Consider the following 27,172-nt stretch of genomic DNA (forward strand, 5'->3'; position numbering starts at 1 on the left):
GGTGAGCAACACATCAGCCACTAGATGGCGCTAAATAAATGTAGTTCTTACTCATCGAATGTAGATGGCACTGTAAACTGCACATCATACTATTTTAATTACCTTTTACAAAATTATCATTGAGCTTGTTATTGTTTCAGCCAATTGTACCGATCGTCGTCTTTCAACTCGTCCGGGTGTGGTTCGGGCGGGGAACCAGCGGACGATATGTACTCTGATGTCTCGCTGGAGGAAGACGTTCAAGGACTAAATTATAAGGTCGGTATATTTATATCTTAAACAGGCAATAGATGGCGTAACGAAGATCGATTTGATATTTAATTGCAATTGTTTGACTAGAGGTGAATTATAAAGCCAAAATTTCTTTAATTCGTCCATACTTACATTACGTATTGGGATTGGTTACTATTATAATTTACGACGATAGTATTTGTTTTTTTTTCGTTTCTTCTTCAAAAGTGAGCTTTTTTAATCTTTTTATTCCTATAATAAAGTTTTAGGCGTGCAGACAATCAAGATTTTTTTTAATTTATTACGTTCACAAACATGCAATTTGTGCGTTATGTAAATGATTATCACACTTTAGGAAATGAGTATTTTTCAGTACAATCATGACCCAATTTATACAAACACGATGACTAAGTGACACTATTCCATACATTCTTGGGAAATACTGACGAATACGTGGAAACTATGATTCTTTATACATATTTCTGTATCTTAACTAGAGTAATACCTAAATTTAAAGCTCAACTGAGCTAATTAACAAATCTCTTAATGCTATTTTAATTATTGTTTACTAAAAATTACTTATCACTTTTGCATTACAAAGCTAGTAGTAGCAAAATAGTTAATTATTATTTTTTAAAAATTAAAAAACTAATTAACACTTAAAAAAACTTTATGGTTTATAAAACCGCCGACCTCACGTAAGTGGGATACAGCTAGGGAGATGATTAAAAAATCGATTTGAGAACCTGCAAAAGAAAATATCTGGCAGAGTAGTCGTAACATGCTTGAAAAAGGTTAGGAATGTAAATTATCTTTATTTAAATTCATTTATTTTTCGATAAACTACTTTCGTGGGGTAATTAATGATTTTACTCGTTCTTTATTGCTTACTCATTTCAATGAATTAGGTACATACTGCGTGTACCACCTCAGTAAACTACTATAATTTTATTCCAAGGCCATTTGAGTTAACGTGTATCTTCACACTCTAATGAGCTAGTTAACACTAAAGTGCTACGTAGTATAGCTTACTGCAGAGCCAATAAAATTGACACATCTAAAACAACTATGTAATTATTTTTTTTATTAATATCATCGAACGTCGTTAAAATGTTCCATCTGTGACACCTTTTTCATTTTAAACCCTAGAGACCATTACAAAAACACAAGGATTATTGGGATTACAAGAAAATCGAACGAAAAACATCGATTTTTCGTAATAACTAAATTCAATTCAAGATTTATGAAGTCTGTAGCGATTCATTTTAATCGATGTTTTATAACTGGTCACTTCATTATGAAGCTAAAACTGAGAGATGGCAAATGTGATCTACTAAATTAGCCCAACTATAATTTAAGGCACTTTAAATTTTAAAGTTTGCAAAAGTAGGTAACGCATCTGCAATTGCGGATGTCTACGGGCAGCGGTCGCTTTGGTCGTTTTATGCGGACTCAGGTGACAGCTTGCTCGTTTGCTACCTTGATGATATAAAAAAAGTAATTGTAAACTTTGATATCCATAACTTGGCAGAAAAACATAGGAAGTCTGCGTGTAGGAGTTTTGAGGAGTTATTTAATTACAAATTCTGCAATGCGGTAGTTACACCTACATCCTAAGATTAACTTTTTTAAACATGGAACTTTTTATCTTTACTAATTTATTTAATTTATTCTAAAGAGGAATGAAATAAGCTACGTTATTACTGAATCGCTTTGAAAAACTCTTTCCCTGTTGTGAAGCTCACTATCTCTGGGTGACATAGGCTATGTTTATCACTAGATTTTTTTAATTCTCCGCGGACTAAGTCGCAGTCTACTGCTATATTTAATATTTTTAAGTGTATGTATGTAATTAAATTATAGAAATCAGGCCCATAACCTATTTTTATAGATCATATCAGATATTACGTATATTTTGTGATAATGATGAATCAGAGAAATAATCTTCACTATTCTACGTATTTTATCAACACATAGTCATAACACTTGCTGTGAATGAACAAGTATATCCGGTAGAATGCAAGATCGTACCGGAAGTAGCTGAATTAAAGTAAATCCTTCTATGTCTTAATTACGATAATAAAAAGCATGGTAGCATCACTCGTTCTCCATAAATAACGACTCATAGAAAAAAAACTTTTTAATATTATTGTTTGCACAAACAAAATAAATTATGAATGTTTCGAAATGTGTAAGGAAATGCTCAATCATCATCAGCTCACTATAAGTCCCCACTGAGGGGCTCGGAGCCTACCCCAAGTAAGGGGTGACTAGGCCATAGTCAACCATGCTGACCCAGTGCGGGTTGACTTCATACATATCATTGAACTTCTTCTCAGATATGTGCAGATTGCATCACGATGTTTTCTTTCACCGTAAGAACGTCGGATAAATTCTCAATACCAAGTATGAATTTAGAAACAAAATATACATAGCGTGTAAACATAGTCATAAACAAATACATTTCGTGTTATCCATCAATTGTACAATGTTTACACTAACAAACCTGCTATTAGGGTTGGCAAAAGTTAAAAACACTTCATTATTGTAATTTGTTACTGGTCTATACATTAAATCGAACAAAGTACCTATGAACGGATAAAAACAATCAATGGGGTAATTGACAGTAGCTGAAATGATATTTTTCATAGATATTTGTGAATTTTAGATTCTTTCACTTATACATTTTTATTAAAAGTTGGCAACCCTATATAATGTTTGTTAAGTTAGTAACAATATTCCATTACTTTATCTTACTAATTTTATAAATGCGAATGTTTAGATGGATGGATGATGGATGTTTGTTTGAAGGTATCTCCGGTACGGCTAAACGGATCTTGATGAAATTTGGCACAGAACACAGCTTGAAAGAATATATATGTAATCATAGTCTGGAAGAACAAATAGCCTACTTACTTGGATTTTGTTTTTTTTTATTATAAATTCCGCGCGGACGTAGTCGCGGGCGATAGCTAGTAATAATACCATGTTTATCTAAACCGCGCAACATGCGAGGTCGCACTCACTAGCTACTGAACATGAAAATAAACTTTTCTCAACTCTTTTTATTAGGTATCGAGTGATCTTAAGTATACAGGAAATAATTGCTAGCTTACAAGTTATTTAGATATTAAATTAAAATATTTCCAAATTAATTATTTATAGTAATAAAATACCAAAAAGTCATCCTAGTTATATAAGACATCGATAAACTATTTATTACCAATAGTAGTAAATAATATAATTTCAAACAATAATTCTACTTATTTGTTGTCCAATGACCGCATAATATTTATGATATCACCCAAAGGAAAGGGATTCAAACAATACAACGCTTCATTTGATATGACAATAATGGCGGCCGGAAGCGGGACATCAGCTGCGTGCCATTTCCGGTCAAAAGCGTGCCTCTATATGATAAATGGTTAATTTAGAATTATAATCCAGGCAACGTTGATTTCAACGTGCTTTGAACACATTAAGCACATAAACATTATGTCATGTAGTATTTTGTAAGACTTAAGTTTGTAAGTCTTTATCAACATAAGCCTTCTCTGCTATGACTTCACAAAATTTTGTACCGTCTACAAAAATGATTACAAATTAAAGTAATCCAGACTTAACGCTATTATAGTATTGCCAATGTTACTTAACGATTTGTACACGTTTAGGCACAATATAAGGAAGTATGGCTTTTGCATTCTATGCTGATAACACTACTATATTTAGAAAGCTAGTTGTTTATAAGTGAGCACTTACAAGGGCTGTGTTCGCAACGTGGGAGGGTATTACCTTTAGCTTGTTTCCTAACCGTCTAGTACATTCCACCATCAATCTAGTTATCATTCCCTCGTAACGCGATAATAGAATATAAATGTATAAAGATAGAAATAAAGTTTATAAGCGTTGGTATTTCTGTGAACGCGTATTTAATATTGTCTAGATAAAGAACTTTCTATTTAACATTATCTATTGTATTTCTATAAATTGGATTGCTATCAGTACTTAAACAGTTATCTTTTTCAAAATGTTGAGTTGTTAATTACATAATTTTTCTTGTTGTTTTGTCGCAAAATTCGTTTTTTTTAATTTAGTATTCACAACAAAAATTACCTAACGACTAGGGTTACGGTAACAAATATTAATCACAACTACTACTACACTTTACTGCAACAATGAGAATCTTTTAATGTAACCATTAAATAAATAAGGGACTCCTTTAAGATTTCTCTTACTAAATCTGCTAAACGGATGTCTACCAACATTGTAACAACAATAAACATTAGAAGTACTATATTAAGTCAGTGGGTGTGCGTGGGAGCTTTATAACTATGTCAAGGATATCGGGATACGACCAAAATATATGTCTCCAAAGGACCGAGTATTTGCAATTCTAAACTGAACCAATGAATTAAACATTCAAAGTGAGAAATGTCTGAATTACATTCCTTTCACACTCGTGCAGAAAATGTTAATTCAAGATTAAACTGGTAATGTAATTTATTTAAGTATCTAAATTCTTGAAACATTGACTATTGATAAACATAATATAAAACACTTAACATATTCACGAGTATGGAAATAGACTCAAATGTAAACTAAAATAAGTAAGAAATTAATCAAAATAATTACTCAACATCAAATAACTTAATTGTGTACAAATTAAAAGAAATAAATGCTCACAAATCTGTCATTAAGTTTCGTTCATCTTTACATCATCAATTAATTCCAATCATCATCTCTATCATAGTATCATTGACTGACATCAATTTACGATATATCTTCATTGCCTAGTAAGTTTAATAATAATAATTATACGTGAATTAATAATTAAAAACAAATTACATTGTTATTAAAAACTGAAGAACAAAACGATATGATTCGTATAACTATAAAACAGTTACGCTCAACTCCCACAGTAGTTAATTATTCAAATTTAACAAATGTACAGACAGACAGGCCGCATTAATTAAGCTTGTAATCCAGTATAGCTGTTAGCTAACATCGTACATCTGCACACAATGTGATTAAACTTTCTCACGAAATCTTTCGCACACTTTCAGTTTCTATCTTTCCAATTATACATGAACTGATTAGATAAATGTAACTATAGATTTGATAACAATATATGAAATAAAATCATAACAGATATAATATAATAATAATAATATAATATAATAGACCATCCTTTATTGTGTCCGGTACAGGGAGATATTGCAATGCTACCTTCTAATTTGTTTCGATTGTCTATGGGCAGTGGTATTTCATCTGTCACTGTTACCACCGTTTACTTTATCGGTTCTTGCAAAAAAAAAAAACTGGCTGGAAATTTTCAATCGTATAATAACTCTGACCTCTATACATGGACAGGCTATAAACCATGGTATTTTGTGCCTATTTGATTTTATTCATTTTGGCGCTGATGGTTGCTGTTGGTAGCGGTGGTAGGGATTAAGTTGGAACAAAGCAAAAGTTGTCATTTTCAAGCAGTGGTCCTTCCATTTATAGAAATTTAACCATAAGGGATCATCATCATTATCTCCCCTTATCTCACTCATGTGGCATCGGAGTACTAGTTTTTCTTTCTTCAAATCGATATATCTTCTGTCATTAAATCATCAGGGATGTTATATAATAGTATATTAATAAGCCGAGAACAACTTTCCATGTCACATAAGGGTAAACAAACAAGAAGCGTCATCTGCATGTCTTGTATGTTTTACTTCCTATGTGCTATGCTAATGGATTTCCGCAGTCCCCCGTATGATTAATATTAACTCTGTTAAGCAAAAACCGCACCTTTCTTAATAATGAATAAAGTTAAATACGATTAAAAGTTTCTCCTTTATTTTATCAATTTTTATACAAATCAATTTTACCAGCGTTCTCTCCTGACTTTCTAAGAGTGGATATTTTTTATCATTTTATAACAGTAAGGTATAGCCTGCGAACATAATCTTTTAAAAAATATTTTAGATGTAGATATGTAAATCGGAGAATGTACGCTGTAATGTAACTTATAGTAATCAGATGTAATTAAATAAAAAACATCATGTAATATGTCGCACAAAGTGTATGCGCATCATAACACGTACATACAAAGATAATTGACTTCCGCAATCTAACCCTGATTCTATTAACGCAACTTGTTCACTACAACATGGGAAATCATTTACAACTTTTTCTTATCGACATATCCAAGACTAGCATTCATATCCTTACAGTCTTCTTCCAATGTTTTGCTTTAATATCCTTAATATCAAAGGAATCTGCGATGTGTCTAAAGCTCTGTCTACAAAAAAGTGATAATAATAACTTTTATAGTCGCACTCACAATTGTTTAGCGGTCACTAAGAGAGTTTGTTAGTTTAGTTTTAGTAAGATGTAACGGCTTTAAAAAAAATAAGTAATTGGCTAAAATACTGCCACTCCTTTATAACTTAAACGTCGTTGTAATATATCAATAACATTTTCGACATTATGCAAACATTATAAACAACTTATATTATAAATTTCCTTAAACTTATATAACATTAATTGACAATTTATATTTCAACAAGTATATGCCAGTAAAAGCAATCAATTTAAAATGATATATTGTCGACACCTAACAAGGAGAAATTTTACAGCTAATAAACTTATCTATATTATATCTATAATATATCTTGTATATGTAAATTTTACAACAAGAAACCACAGAATAACATAAACGTTTAATTGAATTATCACATTAATTATTGAGAAAGTACTATTTTATGTTTGTGAAAAATGAACTTAAAAACTACTGAAACGATTTCAAAAAATATTGTATCATTAAAATGTTACATTATTCCTGAGTAACAAAGGATATTTAATATTGGTTTAAAATGTTATTACAGTATTAAATATAATAAAAACAAATAATAACATTACAATCGTCAGTTGACCTTAACGCAGTAACAGACAAGTCAGAACACTAATCAAGTTAACATCATACGACCTCTTCAATTGGATTAAACTTTTTTAATATTAAGTTAATAAGAATTGTCTTCTAGAAAACATTTCTCATACTCCAATATAAGTCGTAATAGAATCAGCAAATAATAAGTAAATTATACTGCAAAAGGCTTGTTTTACTGTGATTTTCGACGACAATAACGTTGTAGTTTAAAAGATAATGGGATGGCAATTGGATAAGTGAGAATCATCTAGGACGACAAAGATATCTGCCCAGATGGGAAGTGAAACTAAATTATGATCTCTCACTAGAGCCCCTCTGTCACCATCAGAAAAGTGTACAAAGATCCTTTTCGTACAGTAGCTGTCGTCATGACAGCTTCGGCTTTTTGTTTCATGCAGTTATGACAGAACTTGCCGCGACAGCGCCTCTCTCAAAGGTGGTCCGTTGGACTCTCACTTAACTATGTTCGACTGTAGTACAATTGTTACTACAGTAGAGTTCTAAGGTTAAATGACTCTAATGTAAATGTCTCTCTGAATGATAGATTTGATTTTTGTTACATAAAGAGTAGAGACATAAAAAGTTTAGTTTGTTACATTTTTATCACAATTATCTGACCTACAAAAATTAAAAATATTTTTTATAATAATTTTATGTCTGTTTTTCACTTCTTGCATCTTTTGGAGCGAATTATGCAAATCTTTTTTAATCTTTGTATAGTTGGAGATTAAAATTAGCAGCTACTTTAGAAGATATCAACGAGATAATGAGATAGTCTAAGACTAAGACGAACCGGTTTATCTTTATCTTTTCTGATAAATTTGTACAGTAATTTTATCATCAGCTACGTGTTCCGACTGATATGAGTAATAAGCCTTGAAAATAAACTAAAACATTGTCAAACTTGTAGAATAAAATTACGATGGCTACAAAAGTGCCAAAGCCACTTCGTAAAAACAGTTCAGCCGTATTCGTTTCGGCGGAGCACTGCGGCCACAGATAGAGTTTTATCGCATGGAATATTTGTAAAATTTTTAATTTACATGTTTCTTCTATATTCTACGATTTTTTCAATGTCCTTTCTTCCAATAAATACTACGTAATAGTTTTAACGAGTACAAAGATATTTTTATAAGTAAAAAAAAACTTTTTTGTATGCAAAGAGCGACATGTGGCGTCTAGTTATTTCAAGTGGAACTAGATTAGATATGTTAATTAGGTTTTGTTGCTATCTTTCTCTTTGCGTTGTATTTCTTTCATAGTTATATAAATAGTAAGACCTCGTGAACTTAGTGGTACTCGTAATAGTATTAACGACTACGTTGCTAGCCCTAGAATCGATTTCAGGCCAAGGCAAGATTTCTATATTTAATATCATTGTAGTAAATGTTATATTAGTAAAAGTAGGGGGAAATGTCATTTCAATGGAAAAAAAATATTATCAAAGCCCATATTTAAGTTTAAAAGAAAACAGTAGAAAATATCCTTTAATGTATCCCGTGAAATTACTAATCATAGTAATTTTTCTCTTCTGACTATATACGAGGATAAAGCCAACCCTTATAGAGCTAAGGCCACCCCATCCTCTTATCCAATTAACCATTACTTAAGGGAACGTAAAATTGGAAAACTCAACTCGCATGTGAATACACCATGAAATACGTATAAAACGCGACGTCATAGACGTAACTATAAAATTCCTTCATTTTTATTGCAACGAATATTTTTAATATTTAAGTATTAAGCTAATATAATTATAATTCGAAACATTTCAATAAGAAAAAGTCGGCTGATATTTTTAAATCGTTTTTCGGGAACTTTATCGAATTGTTATATAGACACAATATTATTATTAACCCTACAGTAATGTAGCAATTTACATGATTGAAAAATAACCTGTCACTTTCTAAAGAAAGTCCTTTTAAAGAAATATAAGTGGAGAAAGGGAAAAATTCTTTACAGCACTCGCCCTCCAATGAAATTTGTACTCTCTTTTGTCAAAAACTTGTCACATACCAAAGTTGTGTAATTCAAATAAACGGTATGTTATGAAAATTTTAAAACTTATTTTTTATTACCTTACCTTAGCTTGTTACAAATGGGACATACTATTGACTGTAAATACAAAATATGATCTTACGCTCTTTTCCATTAAATTTTAAACCACTTAAACGTCGCTGTCTATTTTGGTCTGAAGTATTCATTAAGCAGGCATTTATGATAAAGTTGAATGGCATTGACGTAGACACACAGGCCATGTGGCATGTATTATATAAAATTTGACAACAACATTGAAATAAGAGCATTCACATTATACCAGAGAAAATAAAGGAACCTCTTGTGGCCATGGGATCTTAGATTAAATCTCATACTTTCCGGGTTTTCAATTAGATCATTTATGCAACAAGTATTCTTTGCGAATCCAGAATGTGCCTACGTGCCAATTCATGAAGCATATCAATAGGTTTTAGAAGGGATTTAATTACGCATTGCTCAAGTAATCCGTCAATGAGGCCCGCATTGCGAACGTATTCAATACGGGCTTGTATTTCACACGGTCTCATGAACAAAGAATCCAATTTCGATGGTGGATTATATGACGCCATTTCCTATCTCGCGATGCTTTTTTTTCAAACTCATTACATCGCCTTTTATTAACGCTGTGATAGGATTTTAATAGCTAAATTAAAAGACGTAACACACCATAGACTTTATGTAATCCATCTCTATGATAGAACATGTTTTTATTTGTTGAAAGTTTAAAAATAGTTTTATGTTTTTTTCTGTCATGATAATAGTTGTCATTAAAATCTTGGTGACTTATAGCTCCAGAAATCTATAAGTATAAACTTACACTACTAATCGTCTTTTACATTAGCTACGAGCCCTTAAATTGTGATATAAGCTGCCCACAATAGTAATTTATCTTATATCTACGTTTCAATAATTCGGTATACAATCCGATGGTTTTGTCGGAGCAAATGTGGCGACCCCTCACCCGTTTCATTATGTGAGATGGATCCAGACTGAGGGGACTGGGCTGGGGTTATTGCCTCCTAACTATCAGCCGGCCGTGCATATGCGGGGAGCGAATAAAGTTTATTTGAATGCGCCGCGGCGTTGGCAGCTTGATAATGACGCGCCTCTGGTGGGGCGCGCCGGCGTCCGTCCGCAGCCCCGCGCAGTACGATACGCGGCCTAGACTCGATCGCACGTGTCTGTAAAGTCTAGATCCAAAAACGATCGTTTGATAGACGAAACAATTCGAGTTTAATAACAACGCCAATATCGATCTTAAAAACGATGATAGTGCTACCGGTAAATGTTTCAAATAAATTTCGACGTCGAAGTTTCTTCACATTGGATTTAATACTGATACTAGTGTATGATGGTAATTAAAAACAAACTCGTGCCATTATTGAAATGTGAATTCAAGATCGTGTTCATAGAGAATTATTTTCGTGAAACCGTTTACGAAGAAAATGTGACTTAATGGTTTACTTTCTCGAGAAGTCAATACGTGAATTTAAACAGTGTTCGAAAGTGATATCTGAGGACCTTTACTTTCCTTATCATAAGTTGATCCAGTGTGCCATTGAAAGACTGAGCTATATCGCAATCGATCTAATTTTAGTTATACGTAATTTAAATTAGACATCGATTACATAGTTAGGCTTAATTTAAGTTACATAAGTGCAATAACGGAATAATCCAAAGAGTAAAAACATTTTTGACGAACGAAATTTTAATTTCGCTTGAATGTTTAAGTCGGGCTTATTTAACCGTTCGAAAGGGACAATGGGGGAATCAATTGAAGTGGAAGACAGCTTGGACTTGGAATATGACATGTGGGATGGACAGTTCGACTTTGTGGGCCCTCAGGGGCCACCGCCAGTGACGCGAGGTCGTATCACCTCTGACATAAGTATAACTGAGGACTTATTCACTGGGACGCCCCTCACACCTCATCTCACAAACGGGGTGAATGGAGGCAAGAAGACAGCTGCCCATCAATGGTGTGACAATTTATCTGACCAAGTGAGAATATACTTTATATTAATGTAAATTAACTTAATTAAATTGACATAATTAGGTTAATTATTTAATAATAATTAGTTCAAGAACTAACTTCATTTACCATAAGAGATCGGTCAATTAAAACCCAACTATCGACTTTGTTCTTTGAAATATAATTTGCTACGTACAATTATGTCAACAAGCTATATTAAGTGTTAGCACGCTAGCAGTTACTTTTACGACTTTAAATAAGAATTGTATTTTGTTGAAACCGTCTCGGTACATCCCAAAAATATGTTCTAAAACGGAAGCTTATTTGAACAATTTACCTAATTATATGTAGGTAGTGATGTAATGACGTCAATTGTTCTGGTCGCTGGTCGACATACAAATGTCGTTGTTATCCTTATTCGAATCATTGGGACAGTAGCTTATACTTACTTATAACTTGTAGCAATTAAAAATCAATTTGTAGGTACTAGCAAAATTAATCCAATGTAATCTCTTTAGTAATAGCAAAGAACGAATATGTATATTTTTATAGAACACTGACATTTTAGTCCTTTTTTGCTATACTTTAATAGCACATTCGAATTTACGACTAAGTTTTGTAGAACATAAGACCTCTAACTCTAAACCTTTTCTTAAAAATACGAGGTTTAAATCACTAACATGATATGAAAAACTTCTTTCGGTGGGCTAGCACCAATATTTGTGACAGTCGCTGCTGTTGCTGGTGCTGTACAAATATAAATTTTGTCGATAAAGATACGATGGCGATGTTACAAATATTCGTGCTAGGCCCACTGGTGTCGTTTCATGCAAGAACCGTACTGTCAATAGTAGGCCCTCAATATGTACGGAACTCTTATGAAAACAAAAGTGTTTTATTCGTAGAACGAATGATCCGCGACTTGCGTTACCTGACAGTACCATCGCCAAGTTGTCACGCAATGACATAAATATATATTCCAATAAAATTTACTTCGCAAAAGATTCAAGTCGAAACAATATTTCATGGAAAAGAATAAAAACACGCGTATTTTAGGCAGTATATGGAATTTTACGTGACATGCTCTGCGTCTCTTGTTCTTAACTTTTTTTTTTTGGTTTCATTGAATAATAAAAACATTTCTAAAGTACTAACACATAATAGATATTTATACGAGAAGCGTAATATTTTTTATCGGCGCACAAAGAGTAATAGATCAATTGACGTCATTTGTTCAATTGCATCAATTGAAGATACTGAGTTCGAATTTATCATGGTCGTATTGGAGACTTTTTAAACATATTTTATGACTAACATCTTTATAAAACGTTTCATAGTAGGTACTATCAGATTACATATATGTATGTAGTTATATACAACTAAGAACATATCACATATTAAACTAAGAGTTACTTATGTCTTAAAAACAAAGTGATGATTGTAAAGGCTAAATATGTACCTAACGATGATTTTTGTCAGGTCTACGATTTACCTCCAGATGATGACAGAGTAGAAAATAAAAAGTTCTATGAACAAACCTACACAATACACCTTTATACAATAAATTCTTCTTCTTGATCTCATGACCAAGTAATCCGTAACTAATTTAATTTTTAAACAATGAAATTACTTCTAAACTCCAATAATTTTGCGTGCAATTGACTACTCGTTCCTATGATAAAATACTTCCTTCCGAAATACCCTTTCGTGTATAAACATGCGTCATTCTAATACAGAATAACGTATTGTGCATATTTCATTGTAACAAAGCAGAAATCCTTTATTAGTTATAAACAATGTGTTACTAATAAAAACCTATAATTCATTAGCTCATAATTTATTTTCCATAAATTTAAACATTATTTCAAACAAAAAATATGCAGTCTTAGAATTTTTAAATTTGATGTTATCAATGTCAGCAATAAAAAAATTATATGTTCCAAATTTAATGTTGTTTATGAAAATATTTCTGTTAAAATTATTTGCAATTGTTTTGCATTACGCACTATTTATCCTGTTGTATTTATCAGTATTATTGTTGATTTCTAAGACTAAAATCTCTGTATAAAAAATATCGTCATCCTTGTCATTATCATTGACAAAACAGAGATAACAATATGCTTTAAACAATGGTCTCAGAAACCCATGGCTAGTGTTAATATGACGTCAATAGTTCAACTTTTATCTCTGAAGCAAAGTCCGAATTCGTCGCAGTTCTTATCAGAAGCATTTCGTCTTAAAATGTATAAACAGCATCTTTCATTGCTATATGTATTTGAGAATGTTCATTGAACATTTAAAAATAATTAAACGATTAAAAAAGACAAACTAGTAAACAATAAATGCTAAAGTTTGGGTGGATGGATGTTTATTATCATGTAACTGCAGTCTGCTAAATAGAACAGGTCTAAATTTCGAACACAGAAAATTTACAACCTGGAATAGCGCACAGGTTCCGAATTAGGTTTTTTATTTTATTTTCACGTGAACGGAGTCGCTGGTGACAGCTTGTACTTAATCTGATTTTACAAATCCAAAAAACTTTGTATACAACAGGGGTGGGCAACTTTATTAGCCCACAGATCTACTGTTTACTGACGAAACCCTATTGGATCTATCAATTAAAAATTTCTTGAAATCTTCTAATAAACAGTATAGTTAGTAGGTAAACAATAATGTAGCATTCATTATTTTATTAAAAGGTAAATCATAAAACTGACAATTTTTCTTATTTATTTAGCTTTATATAATTCCATACATTGACTTACAGTTATGTTAACTTATTTTTTATACAATTTTTTTTTTTATTATTATTATTATTTTTTTTTTTATTCCTGTATGGATCCCTGTCGGGTAAAAGCCTCCTCCAACTTTGTCCAAGTTGTAATTATTTTTTTTGTATTAGTGTCAGCATTGCGTCCGAACATCTTCCCATACGTTATTTATTTATTATTTTGCCTTTTTATGATTGATTGGACTAATAGTCGCAATCGACCGGTTGGCCACTTTTGATGTACAGTGTTACTGTTTATTGTTGCCGTGAGTTGCTATACATTTTCAAAAATATATTCTTTTCTCATTTATTCGTTTAAAGAAAATAGAGATAACAATGTTTGGCAAAGTTGTTTCTGCAGTGGAAACTCACTAACTGCATTGTATAAACTGTGGACAAACTGCAGCTTGTTAACCACTTAAAAGGCATGTATCTTATGAAATGGTTCACAGAGATTGCTGCGCGGTCGACGGTCTGGTGACCTAACATTTTGCAAGTCAAACCTCATTACACGATATAGGCACTTCCTCCTTCATATTACAATATTGTAATGACGAGAAATAGATATCGTATTTGATCAGATATTGACAGAATTTAAATTCTTATGAATTAATCATAAAAGCGACAAATGCGATTTCTTTAGAAGTGTGTCTGATTCATTTAGTGAAACAGGAAGGTTCCAGAATGGTATACAAAGAGCTCTTATTGTTAGTATTCCTTTTAACAAGTGGACCAAAGATCTGGAAAATTTTAGTAATTTGAATGAGTAGCAAAAACATTATTACACATCTATGATAACGAGAGTTTCCTTTTTAAAACTGCAACGAAGGACAACAGTTATCAAAAGCCATACCTGATGGTTATGCTAAAATATGCATATGAATATAGAAAAGTATGCCAAGAACGTGCCAAACGGAATTCCGTCCTTTTTCTACCTTTGTAGGTTATATATGTTTGCGACAAAGTACCACATAATCTAGTAATGTCTATTTTATTCTCTTCTAAAACAAGATAAACAAAAGTTAATCTTATCTACTATCAAATCACAAGTTTGAAATTGACAAGTTATCAAAATATATTTTCGACTCAAGGTCAACAGCAACTGACACACGCCAATACAAAATGGCGGATGACATATTGACATATTTTAGAACAACTCCGATGGGGAGTAACTCTGTAGGCATCAAATGAAACCTGCACAATGAAAAATCCAAAATGGCGGATAATATATTAATGTACAACCAACCCAACATGGATACCAAATGGAAAGATTTGATTAATAGAACAAGGTGGTAAAATCCAATTCAACTATAAAATTAAAAATGAATTGCCAAAGCAGAAATTTTAATTTTATAAAAACCTTCACATCTACTTAAAATTTCCTAATTGCCCGAACAGTAATCACAATAAAGTATAAAGCTATAAATATGAAGTAAAAAAAGTAACAGTAGCCATCGTAACAGTTGCCTTTATTGCCGCTTTTTTAATAATTGATTTAAAGTAATTTAACGGATTTTTATCAATAATTTAGCGTTAAATTTAAGTGAATTATGGTCAAAAATCTTTATATTCATGTTTGCGAATACTTAGGCCCTTCGTACACAAGGAAAAATCGACAAACAGTTTGCGAGCGACTGTCTTTTGCGATGACAGATAGAAATTTCGGCGACACGAACTGTTTACGAACCACTATGACACTGTATTGAGTAAGTTGCCTTGCGGTTAAAATCGCCGGTTTTGGAACATTTAGGTTGCCTTGTGTACGAAGGGCCTTATTTTATGATTACTAGATAGCATAGCAAATGTGGTGTTCTACGCAAAATTATAATTCTTTATTTCATAGAAATAAAATGTGGTATTGCTTTATTTTATCAATCCCAAAAATACAAATCTATATTATCCAAAATGACGTTGGTATTTTTTAATTATAAATATTGTGCGCCTTAAAAGTTATGACAAACACGTAAAAATCAGCTAGTCTACTTGCAAAATTTAGCGACATAATTTGACAGTAACGGCGTGACCGTTCGCCATAGCTGGGGAGGCGACTGAGTGCATATCGATTGGGCGCACCCATCGTCTGTCGTCTTTAACTATTAAATGACAGGACCAGTCGAGTTAAAATTTTTTCAAGCCCGTCAATAAAAAATAAAAATGAACATTAAGTTCTTAAATGAGTTGCTTGTATGCTCGTTTTGTGTGAGTTTACAACTTTTTCGTCAGTGTACCACATGTCAGATTTCATCTTTACGTCACCGCCGCGAAGTTGCAGAATTTATTTGGTACAACGGCGGCTCTTTGCCTTGTCCGTTTCTGTATACTCCAAGTCTGTCGCCCGTGCACTCAATATCGTGCACCCTAATACCTTGCGAGTGCTGACCTGGCACAACAGGGAGCAAACATTGTGGCCATTGACCCGCAACAACTTAAGCTCCCGACACACGAAGAACACTACACCAAAAAATTGTAATTTAAATAATTGCAAGTAATCTATTTACACATTGTAGTTAAAGTTGTAGATAAAACTCTAAATTAAATTAACTAATTATTTTTGATAAAATATTCCAAAGCATTTCTTATTACAATAAAACTGTAGATGTGTTGACATTAATAGAATTATTGATGATTTTTATTGTTGTACTATTAATTAATTTAATTAAAAAAATAATAAACTGATGTAAACAGCAATAATAAAGTTATTGGCCCTGTTTATTGTGAATCTTCAATGTTAATATGTGGTAGCAAAAAAATAAGAAATTGCTTTCAACTCACAATTTACACGTTTAATGAAGCGAATAAAACGCACCACAAATTAACGTAATGCGTGATAGCATTGCTTATTGGGTTATAACATTAAATTAAAAAAGAAAATAAAGAGACTACGGATATTAAAAAATTACATCATCGACTCCTTCAGAAACCTTTAATTTTATGCCAACTTCTATTTGCTTTTGAAATATTTTGATTGCTGTACCTGTGTAAGATTAAAATTTTCCTTTTTTCTGTTACGGTTAACGAAACGATTAATTATTAATTAAATTTACTTTTATTTCAATATATTAAAAATTACCGAGCATAAATAAATTCCCATGAAATCCATTACATTTAAAAAGTTTTCGCTTGCTGTAGTATTTCATATGTTCATGTATTTCGAAATGTCGATTACTTTGCAAATGCGTCCCTTTTTGTGAACATACTTGTAAAGTACATTAATAGCTCATCATAACGTACATTGCGAAAATATTCTCACATGTCATACGTTCACTGACTGCATTGAAGAATATAGCAAACATTCTGATTAGGAGTCACAATAACGACAGTCACGTTAACAATAGGTCACTGTCTTGTCACTTCACTGTTACTGATTGAATTGTACAAGTAAACTACTAGAAGTTAAGAACCTTCCTATCTTCAATTTCTGACTTTACTATTTAAAATTCTGATTTTGAAGTTAATAATCTATATGAAACTGAAACATAGGTACTATTAGATTAGACATGACTGTTCAAAAATTGCGTAGTACAAAGTTGTGGCATGGTAGAGTTTCGACTGCCGAAAAACCTTTAAAAACATAGTGTCATCATTCTCATTCTGTGAAAAACATAGATTAAAATTTGTTACAAAAACAGAAAACATAGATAAAAAATTGTTTTTGCTCTCTAGTGACACTTGTTTTGAAATAAACGTATATATTTTGTTAGCAATAATTATGCTCATTTCAAATTTGCTCATTTGCATGCTTTTCTACATCTATTTTAAGTTTGACAAACACTGGAAAGTTGCAAGACTTGTGCCTAGAATGTTTACTGTGAGAAGTCACGAGCCTCGCCGGCTATTCAACCTGCCCGATTGTCCTATGATAATCATAGTTATAAACCTACGTGTATCGCTCCGAGCGGACAGACTCGATCTAGACTATTCGTTGGTTATTTCTTTATACGTACACTTTGTAACTTTCACTTCATAAATCTCCAATAACATTACTCTCGACCTCGTAGCGGTCAAAGTACTAGCGTCTGAGTTATCGATTCCTAACCTAGGGCTTTTCTTCATGAAATTATTTATCAACCACATCATCACTTAACATCATGTGGAATGGTGGTCAAGCGCTAGCTGATTCAATATGAAAAATAAATAAAAATATTAGTACATCAAGCCATCAACTTTAGAATCTAGGCAAATCTTTATCTTTTATACATTTCAAAAGCTTTCGAAAGTTCAATTCATTTTACTTGGAACATAATTAACAACAATGAAAACTTTTTATTAAATTTTCAACGTATCTAGTCTGCATAGCATAAGTTCTTCTCTACAAAATCTTTTTCTTTAACAGACTAACATTAGGACTAAAAAGAACCTAATTCTGATGATTACAGGTTTCACTTAGACAAAATCCATATCGGGTTCGTAACCTATACTAAAAATTCTTACACAAAAGCCTGTAATAATGAAGTAACGATGTCTAAGCTATAATTTTCATAGAATATTATTCTGAGTAGTGTTATAACTGTAACTAACGAGCTAGTATCTATTCGTTAGTGATCCACACAAGACTTAAACGTTGAACTGCTTACAGAAACTTCGGCATCCTTGAGAACTAAACTAAGTAGACCATGGTGTTGGTTTTGGTGTGTTCTCTGGAACATTTCATCCGTGCACCTACTACTAAAAACTACATTCATATTGTTTTCCGCTGTGTTTTGACAAACGAGCAAGCGGCCACCTTAATTCGCCATAATCGCGAAATGAATGCTGAGATAGAGACATGTAATTGCAGATGCGTTGCATACCTTTAATCAACTGAGGAGGGGAAACGAAGAAAAATAATATTTTCTCTTCCTATACGTCGACCCCTCCGTCAAATCCATTTCTCTCTACCATCCTTTCTTTATAAGAAAATAGTGGAAAGGGATATAGTTTTCAGCCGGAAATCCACGGTGAAATATCGATAAAACATTAAAAATCATGCCATTTTTTGGCTTACACTAGAAGTGATAAAACAACATAATTCTTTCAAAATATTTGATTAACCTTTGCGTATTTACACGGTTATTTTTAAGCCTTGAACACGACATATAGACGTGGTAATGATCTCACTTTATTAGTTGCTAGGAATATTATTTTCTGCATTTATAATTAACAAAGGTTATCAAATGACTTTCGTTCCAGGTTATCTTTAAGTTGCTCGGAATTGTGCAGTCTGATTCTTTTAGAGACATCTAACATGATAAATATTTAACTTTAATTATATTTATATTATTCTAGTTTTGAATGTTTAGTGTAGCAGAGTTTGTATGTTGAATTTCAATAGATCAAGAAAGGTATTACGGTAACGAACTTAGCTTTAACTTAAAATAACTTACCGTTGGTTTATGAGACCAAAATCTGTATAAAACATTTCTTTATCGCTGTTATTATCTTTGACCAAACAGAGATAACAATATGTTTTAAACGGGGATTTTAATGTCAGAAATCCACGATAAATTTCGTAGTACTTTAATGTAGAGAGTGATGGATAGGTTACATAATTATTATAGACGTAAAGTTTCATAGTGTGTTGTTATGGTACACATTTGCTAAGATCTACACAGACAATGAAACACATAATTTGTATTGTAAAGTTACCACTCAATAATACCAACACAAAGATTTTGCGTAACATTCTACTGAAGTGTACGGTATCTTATTATAAGAAACCTTGCAAGTAAGTGTTAAGTACTAGGTAATTTTATTATACGCGTTCACTTCAAAACAAAACAAGAAACATACAATGATATTATGTATCTTTACAAAACATTACACGAACTAAACAACAAGCTGACGAAACATTCCCGTAGACAAAGTGCATTCGCTCCGAAACTAAGAAACGATTCCATGACGAACTTAAACAAATGTATTGAACTGACAAAACTTTCGATATATCACGTGATTGTCATGCGTCAGTTCTATACATTTTTTAAAATTCGTTATGAAACTGATGCGTGACAATCACGTGATTCGCTTCAGAGCGAATGCACTTTGTCTACAGGAGCTGATCTACAATATCGGTACTATTTCTCTTCAATGACGCATAAATTAAGTAAACAAACAAGGTCGAATTCCATACATGTCCACAATTGATATTTTCCAATATTATGTGAAAATGTTAATTATGAGAGAAAAAGCGTTTTAACAGAAGTATTGTTGATAAGATTTCGCGATGAAAGTGTACTTTGACTGTGAAGAAAATATTTTGGCATTGATTGGAATAAAATATATTTCAGCTTTCTGCGTTTACAATCGCGATTTTAAACTGTACCAGATTTTATTTATTCAATCTACCGGAACGCTATTCGAACCGCAAATTCTTATTTGATAATATCGATTTTCTGATGGTAGATTAGTTTACGGTGATGCTTTTAAATTACTCAAAAATTGATGGTACGAATTATTAGAATATAAAACATGACAATAAAGCAAATAAAGTGCCAGTTCTCTGTGAACCAATAATTACGTTTCAAAATCATTGTCATATTATATTATTATTGGAGACAGCAAAATAAATCGTGAATGTAACCTAAGAACAGACCCGTAAAATACATCTATGTCGATTATACGTAAACTTCATGAACGGTTCTCCTTGTACAATTTATCTAGATCTTCTTAACGTAACTATGTATACTCTCACATTCACATTTACAAGCCAAATTTCGCATTCCAAGATTTCACCTAAATTAATTTATTCATTCCGTATATTGTCTTTGGTTTCTAAATAACTTTCGTGCGCGTTAAGAGATCGATTGTATTTTTATCAGCAAAACATTGTGTTCGTTTAGTCTTTGAAAATAAATGAGGATAGTATATACCATATAATATACAGAGAATATGTACTACGAGTATTCATAGTATCAAGAACTTTAGAGTTACCTAATAACTTTTTTTCTAATTTTTCTAAATTTCAGTTTCATTGTATATAGCTTGTTTTTGAGAGAGTTAAAATACTTATTAAATACATATAACATTGTAAAAATACGCAATGTTATTTATAAATATTGCCCACGTCGTTCCCAGAAAATAAATCAGATGTTGGCGCGTAAACCGATTCCGTTCATTGTCCATGCCAAATGTTTCTTCCTAACATATTATCTTAGTTTTATTATCTATCGTAAATGAAATTAAAACATAGTTGTTCTCTTAAAAAAATGTTTCTTTTTTCAGTCTGTCTGCGGAAACCATTTTTGGATCATAATTTTAAGATTCACTAAATTTGATCCAATTTACAGACTTCGAGTTCTAACTTTTACGGCAATCAAACAATTGATTCAAAAGCCGTGATAACAAACTGTTTAAAATATTGAAAATTAATGTTAGAACTAACACGCACATCTGTCTTTTCGATATGATGAGAGAGTGAAACGTACTCATACGTCGTAAAATTAGCAACAATAAAAAGACTTAAAGAAACAGTTCTCCGATTTATATAAAAGTAAGAAAGAGGTGACACAAAAACCAGAAATAAAACAAGTATGTAGTTAGATTGGGTATTTGGTGCTAGTAAAACTTACATGAACCGCTAAATTTCTGTGTCTTCCTATAATTATATTACCAGTCAAAGACAATTAGAACTTCTCAGTACACATGAGTCACGTTCAGAATCACTTGTATCCGGTTCGTCAGCTCGCTTCCTGTTATCATTATTTGCCATGTGTACGTACAGTACACGAACTGTACATTAGCTTACAATCCATGTTACATTTGTACATGCTAAGATATTTTTAGAAACGTTTTCAATTTTGTTAATGCAAACTCATTGCTTATTTTAAAAAAATCGGCCGCCTTATTTCGCTAAAATAATAGGTCAAATTAGAAGGTAGAATATGCGTTGCCTCCCGTTGGGCAAGAAGATAGCATAAAGTTCTCTTAATGTTAACATTATTCAAGATCTGATATCAGAAATGATAACCAAAAAATCAACATAAAGTTAACATAAAGTTAACATAAAGCTCTCTTATGAGCCATCTAGCGCCATCTTTTAGAGATCATTAAAAAGATATCAGAAAGATAACGTTTTTATGTTAAAATTAAGAGGCTAGTGTAAAATTAAAATCGACATGGTAAATAGGTTTAATTATTGTTTATTTGATAACACAATGAATAATAACGATATGACATACCAATATAAATAATCTTATTATTAAAATTATAAATACTTTTACGGCTCAAGTAATGATATAGGAGTTTTAAATGTTGGTGGTGGTTGCTGATCCTTTTGGCTCACGTACGTGGCAGGTGGCATTGGTATATTATTTATTCCGCTATCTGAAAATAAAGTGTTTTATTAATAAGGAACAAAATAATTATATATAATTGAACAACTTTATTTGTTACATACCCTCATTATCAGAAGAACTTGACGATATTATCCTCTTTCTACTTTTAGTTTCTTACTTTTACATCTTGTGTTGAATCCTAAAAAAATATCAAATTAGAAATTGAAAATATTCATTAAATTTTAGCGCATTCTAAATTTTATCAGACACTTTTACAAAGACGATGCTGATAAGTTTTTTTTTATTATGTATGAATGTATGAATTAAATGAACAAAATTGTATACAAATGTTTAAAGTTAGAAATATTTTAAAAAGTAAAATATTTAAACTGCATTTAATTAAAATAGCGACGAGCATCGTCTTACAACAATTTTAAATAATTTAATTAGTTATAAAATATAAAAAAATGTGTTTATAACCTATATTCATACTTACAAGTTTATTTGTTCGGCAATTAAATTCTTGATAACTAACTGAATAATAAGAATCACAAATACTATTAATTATAGTTTCAACCAGTATGTTAAGTCAAAAATATTACGTTTATGTTGTAATAATTGAATAAAACCACTTAGCAATGTCGAACGAATTACGATGCAATTCACGCTTGTCAACAATCACTCTTTAATGGATGAGTGAGAGGTCCGTATAGAACAAAATGGCCGCTGTTGTCGCGAAAAGTACTAACAATTCAATTTTTCGTATATTTCAATTTCGAATTATTTTTGAATTGAACACCAAATTTATTTTTGAAAAAGTAACTAGAATTGTTTTTTAAAAATGATTATTAAGGAAATTCAATAAATCTGAAATTTTTTTAAAGTTTTATTAACAAAAAAATATGATCTCGAAAAGTCATCATTTAGTTATCATTGAGATTGCTTTAAAATGACATCGACAAAAAGTTATCGAAAAGACAACATTTTGCTGAGCTCTAAAAGTCAACATGTTTCAGACAACATTATGTCATCTTTCTGACTTTTATGCCGAACGGGCTATCTTCAATGGGCAGAGGTGACGTACGATACATAAACCTCTTTCATCCTTACACATAAATTGAGAACCTTTTCCTTTTTGAAGTCATTTAAAAAGACAATGTGACTCTTCAATTCTTTTTAATGTGTTTAATTAAACATTTCTGTTGACATTGAAGACAATAGAGGTTTTGTTTAAGAGTAATTTGATATCACTTCCTTGCTTATTAAGTGTCGTCTTTTGTTGATGAGAGAAAAACATAAAAACAATGTATGTAGTTATAACTAGTGACTTTCGGTTTTCTTAAATAGCTTATAATCAGTTTACATAATATTACTGTCAAATCTAAATGGATTATTAAAATCCGATTATATGACCAACTGTCGCTCGCGACTCCGTCTGCGCGGTATTAAAAAAAAAACGTAATAAGTAGCCTATGTGTTCAAGACTATGCTCTGACATCTGTGCCAAATTTCATCAAGTATCGTTGAGCTGTTCCACATATTTATATGGTTCATAGTATTTCTAAAATGTAATGTATTCCTTGCTAATTATAAACATTACTATGGTTGCTTCATCCAATAACTTTGTAGTACTTGTCCTTACTTAATTAAATCTATTTAAGGATTACTCATTATAAAAGTGTAGTTTCTAGTATTTGCAATGATACAACATTATTCAATTAAATTATTCTTGATTATAAACTCTTAAAGATAAACTTACGATAATGTTAATTATCTAATTACGGATATCAATTCGGATTTGTATAAGTTTTTGTCATGTCTAAGTAACCTTTAACATCTACGGATCCGATTTAAAGGAGCAATCTGTTAAGTAATCTTAAATATTCAATCTAAACAAGCAATTAAAAACTATTTGTTATGATGAAATATCATCGGTGTATATTTGTATTTGTGCGATGAGCAATCTATGAGAATAGCTATTTAAAACAGATTCTGCTTGAATTTTTTTAAGCGACAGAACGACTCAAGGACATGGTGGAAAATAAGTCTGAATCAGAAACGACACAATCATGCCGGTTATTTTGATCGGTGAACATGCATGCATATAGCATGTGTTTATATTACATTTATGAAGTAATTTACATAAAGCACAATATAACAGCAATCATATTTCTAATCCACTTAATTTGAAATTCTTGTAAAAAGAAAAACTAAAGAGATCGTCTATTGAATATGGTGCTAGGTCCAATTTTCTTCTCCGATTCAGATTACTTCGACTTTTCTTCGTCTATTATTTCTAACTTAAAAACTAATATCAAAGTCTATTTATGCTTTTTGGTAGCTGTTCTTAAATAAAGCTTATCAAAAATGATGATACAGTAATTTAAAGAATATTACTCCACAATAAACTTTTACAAAAGACTCTATACAACGTAAAGGTTTTTCACAAGTAGTCTCCTTACCAAGTTAAAAGTTAGCTAACATAAATAGCTCATTTTATTGCATAAATTCTTAAAGTAAATAAAACAAAATTCAGATTAGAAGCAGCCGGAGGATTAGTTTAATACATTTATAATTTGAGTAAAAAATACATTAGCTTCGCCGAAGCGAGTAGCAAGAAAATTGTTTGTTGTTTTTTTGTTTAAGTCCCGGTCAAGTTTTAGCGTCAGCTGATTTGAACCGGTCTATGTCTGGAATATGCGCTTTCATTTACATGCCAAACAAATACCATTGTATAGCGTGCCTGTGGTCCATTTAACATAGAAGAGACAAAGGTGTTGACTAATTATAGCATATGAAGAAATTATTACTTAATTCTATAAAGTTCTTTTGGTTAATAAATTGTAAGCATTAAAGGTTATTAAGCATTACATGCTCAATAAATACTTTTTATATGATGTAAAGATAATGTAATGTAAAGTTTTGAAGTAACTTGATTTGAACTTCGTTTAAAAGTGCCATTATCGACACGAAGGTTCTCTACAAAGTGACCTTGGTTTATAACGATACGATTTTGGGTTGCACAGGTGCTTACTAAAATCAAGTTATAATTTACTTAATAATATGTTTTCTTAAACTACTTATACCCCCGATGTAACGTAAACAGAAGGGTTTATGTTGATAGAATGACGATTGTTTTAAGTGTCTGCATCTATATTTTGTGTGTCCGTTGTATTTTGTCCAGTATCCTTAACCTCTTGTCCGAATTAATGAAACATTCGATTCTTATTATTCCCTAGTACATCATCGACATAAATAAACGTAGGCAGTAGTACGGTTATTTTACGTGAAGGGCCGGCGTTAGGATAGGGCGCGATTTGATGACCGCCAGGGCGTTGGTCAGAAAGGGGGCCACAGGTCCGAATTACACAGTCTCACGTAACCCTATAACCCCCCCCCCCCCTAACCATTGTCAGAAATCTAGCCCTGGGCGCTGGTAAATGTAAAACCGTTATTGTTCACGTATCACTAACTATTGTTGTCTGCTTGTTCGTAGGTACAACTCCTACAGCAGCAGGTGACGTCGCTGGCCGACACGCAGAGTACCGCTGACGACCGCTACGCGCGTGTCAAGGCGGATAAAGCTGTGCTGCAGGCCAGAGTACATATGCTGGAGGAACAGTTCAGAGAGGTATGTACCATATTTTAATGTATGATATAACACCTGTTCATTTTCTCTTTTTTCTAATCTAGTCCATCTCTAGAAATAAAATACTAATAGTTTTCAAACCATTCTGCATACTCATATGTACAAGTTGTGGACTTACATTGGTCTTGGAATAACAGACCACTTACTTCTTCTTTTCAAATGTGATTCAATTTTTTTCGTTTTGTCTTTTGACAATGTTGACAATAGTTCGCTCTGTTTCTGTATTTTATTAGTATAGGTTTGAAATGTATATAGAAATTCGCAATGACCTCATTCCTACTTTAGACTGTGAGCGTAGAGCAAACGATCTAACCTCCAGTAGTTTAAATAGGGCAATAAACAGTCTTGTTATAACAGTTTGATGATCGTTCGCTACAGTGATATACCACACACACCTAACTCTGGTTTTTATTTCATTCAAAAAAATATCTACATTTACGTTTTTATTGGCCGTAAGTATATTTTTTGGAAAAAAGATAATAGAATATTTCATAAAGAACTTACGAAGTTAAGTTTGTCAGACGACTAAATGTATCTTGTGAAATAAAATTAGGTATAATTATAAGATTTTTTTTTAAATAATTGTATAAGGAACATGTGAACATAACTGTATGTAATTGTATGGAATCTATACAAAGCTAAAAAAAAATAATAAACAATATAAATAAAAAAACAAATCATATTACAAGCTAAAAGAAAATATTTTTTTATCTATTCGCAAATTATTTCTAATTTTTTTTTATTGAATCGGACATTTCTAGAAGGACTGCGATAATAGCTACGTGCTATAAAAGAATTCATACTCAGAGCCGTATAACAATACATTAAGCCTGTTAAATAAACACTTAAAGACTCAGTAATTACAAATTTGCCATGTATTAAAAATTTAATTTCGCTGTACTACTTGTGTTCGGTTGTTGTTTGTATATTTCCCACGCTGAATGATCTGATTGTATTATTGATACAGAAGTGCACGTCGTGTGACCGACCGCGGTGTCGATTGAACGGAGTGAATGACCACCGACAGCAGACAGCCGGTCGTACTTTAGACGTTCACTGAATGATAAATGTACACAGAAGGGTGCTTTTATAAAACTATTATTTAATTTTAATTTTTGTAAGATAATCAAATTAAACGACAGAATTTGCAGCGATGTAATACAAGTATTATAAAGTATTGGAGTTAGACGTCGTCGTTTTCGTCAAATGATGCCTTGAATCCTACCTACTTGATGACCTACAAAAAAGACATAAGAGTATGCTACGTATGCTACGCAGAAGTCTTTGCTTACGTTTACTGGTTTATTATACGTCTATAATG

The 27,172-nt window shown here is 31.7% G+C and overlaps 1 protein-coding gene and 1 long non-coding RNA gene across 8 annotated transcripts in view; one reads left to right on the forward strand and one right to left on the reverse strand.

Annotated features, from left to right (window-relative positions):
* LOC106707340 (rab11 family-interacting protein 4A) overlaps nucleotides 1-27,172 on the forward strand; it is a 73,246-nt gene that overhangs the window by 42,044 nt on the left and 4,030 nt on the right. For all 7 annotated transcript variants that reach the window (XM_045680384.1, XM_045680385.1, XM_045680386.1 and 4 more), the window contains 2 exons: nucleotides 141-258; nucleotides 25,699-25,833. In XM_045680384.1, the coding sequence (XP_045536340.1) occupies nucleotides 141-258; nucleotides 25,699-25,833 (253 nt within the window). The remainder of the gene's footprint in view (nucleotides 1-140; nucleotides 259-25,698; nucleotides 25,834-27,172) is intronic.
* Nucleotides 22,124-22,734, reverse strand: LOC123721539. Its single transcript, XR_006756256.1, has 3 exons — nucleotides 22,699-22,734; nucleotides 22,325-22,401; nucleotides 22,124-22,251 (listed from the first exon to the last, which is right to left on the reverse strand). It is a non-coding gene; the product is annotated as an uncharacterized LOC123721539 (long non-coding RNA).

The sequence above is a fragment of the Papilio machaon genome, chromosome 12 (assembly GCF_912999745.1).
Source record: "Papilio machaon chromosome 12, ilPapMach1.1, whole genome shotgun sequence".
In the NCBI taxonomy this organism is placed as follows: Eukaryota; Metazoa; Arthropoda; class Insecta; order Lepidoptera; family Papilionidae; genus Papilio; species Papilio machaon.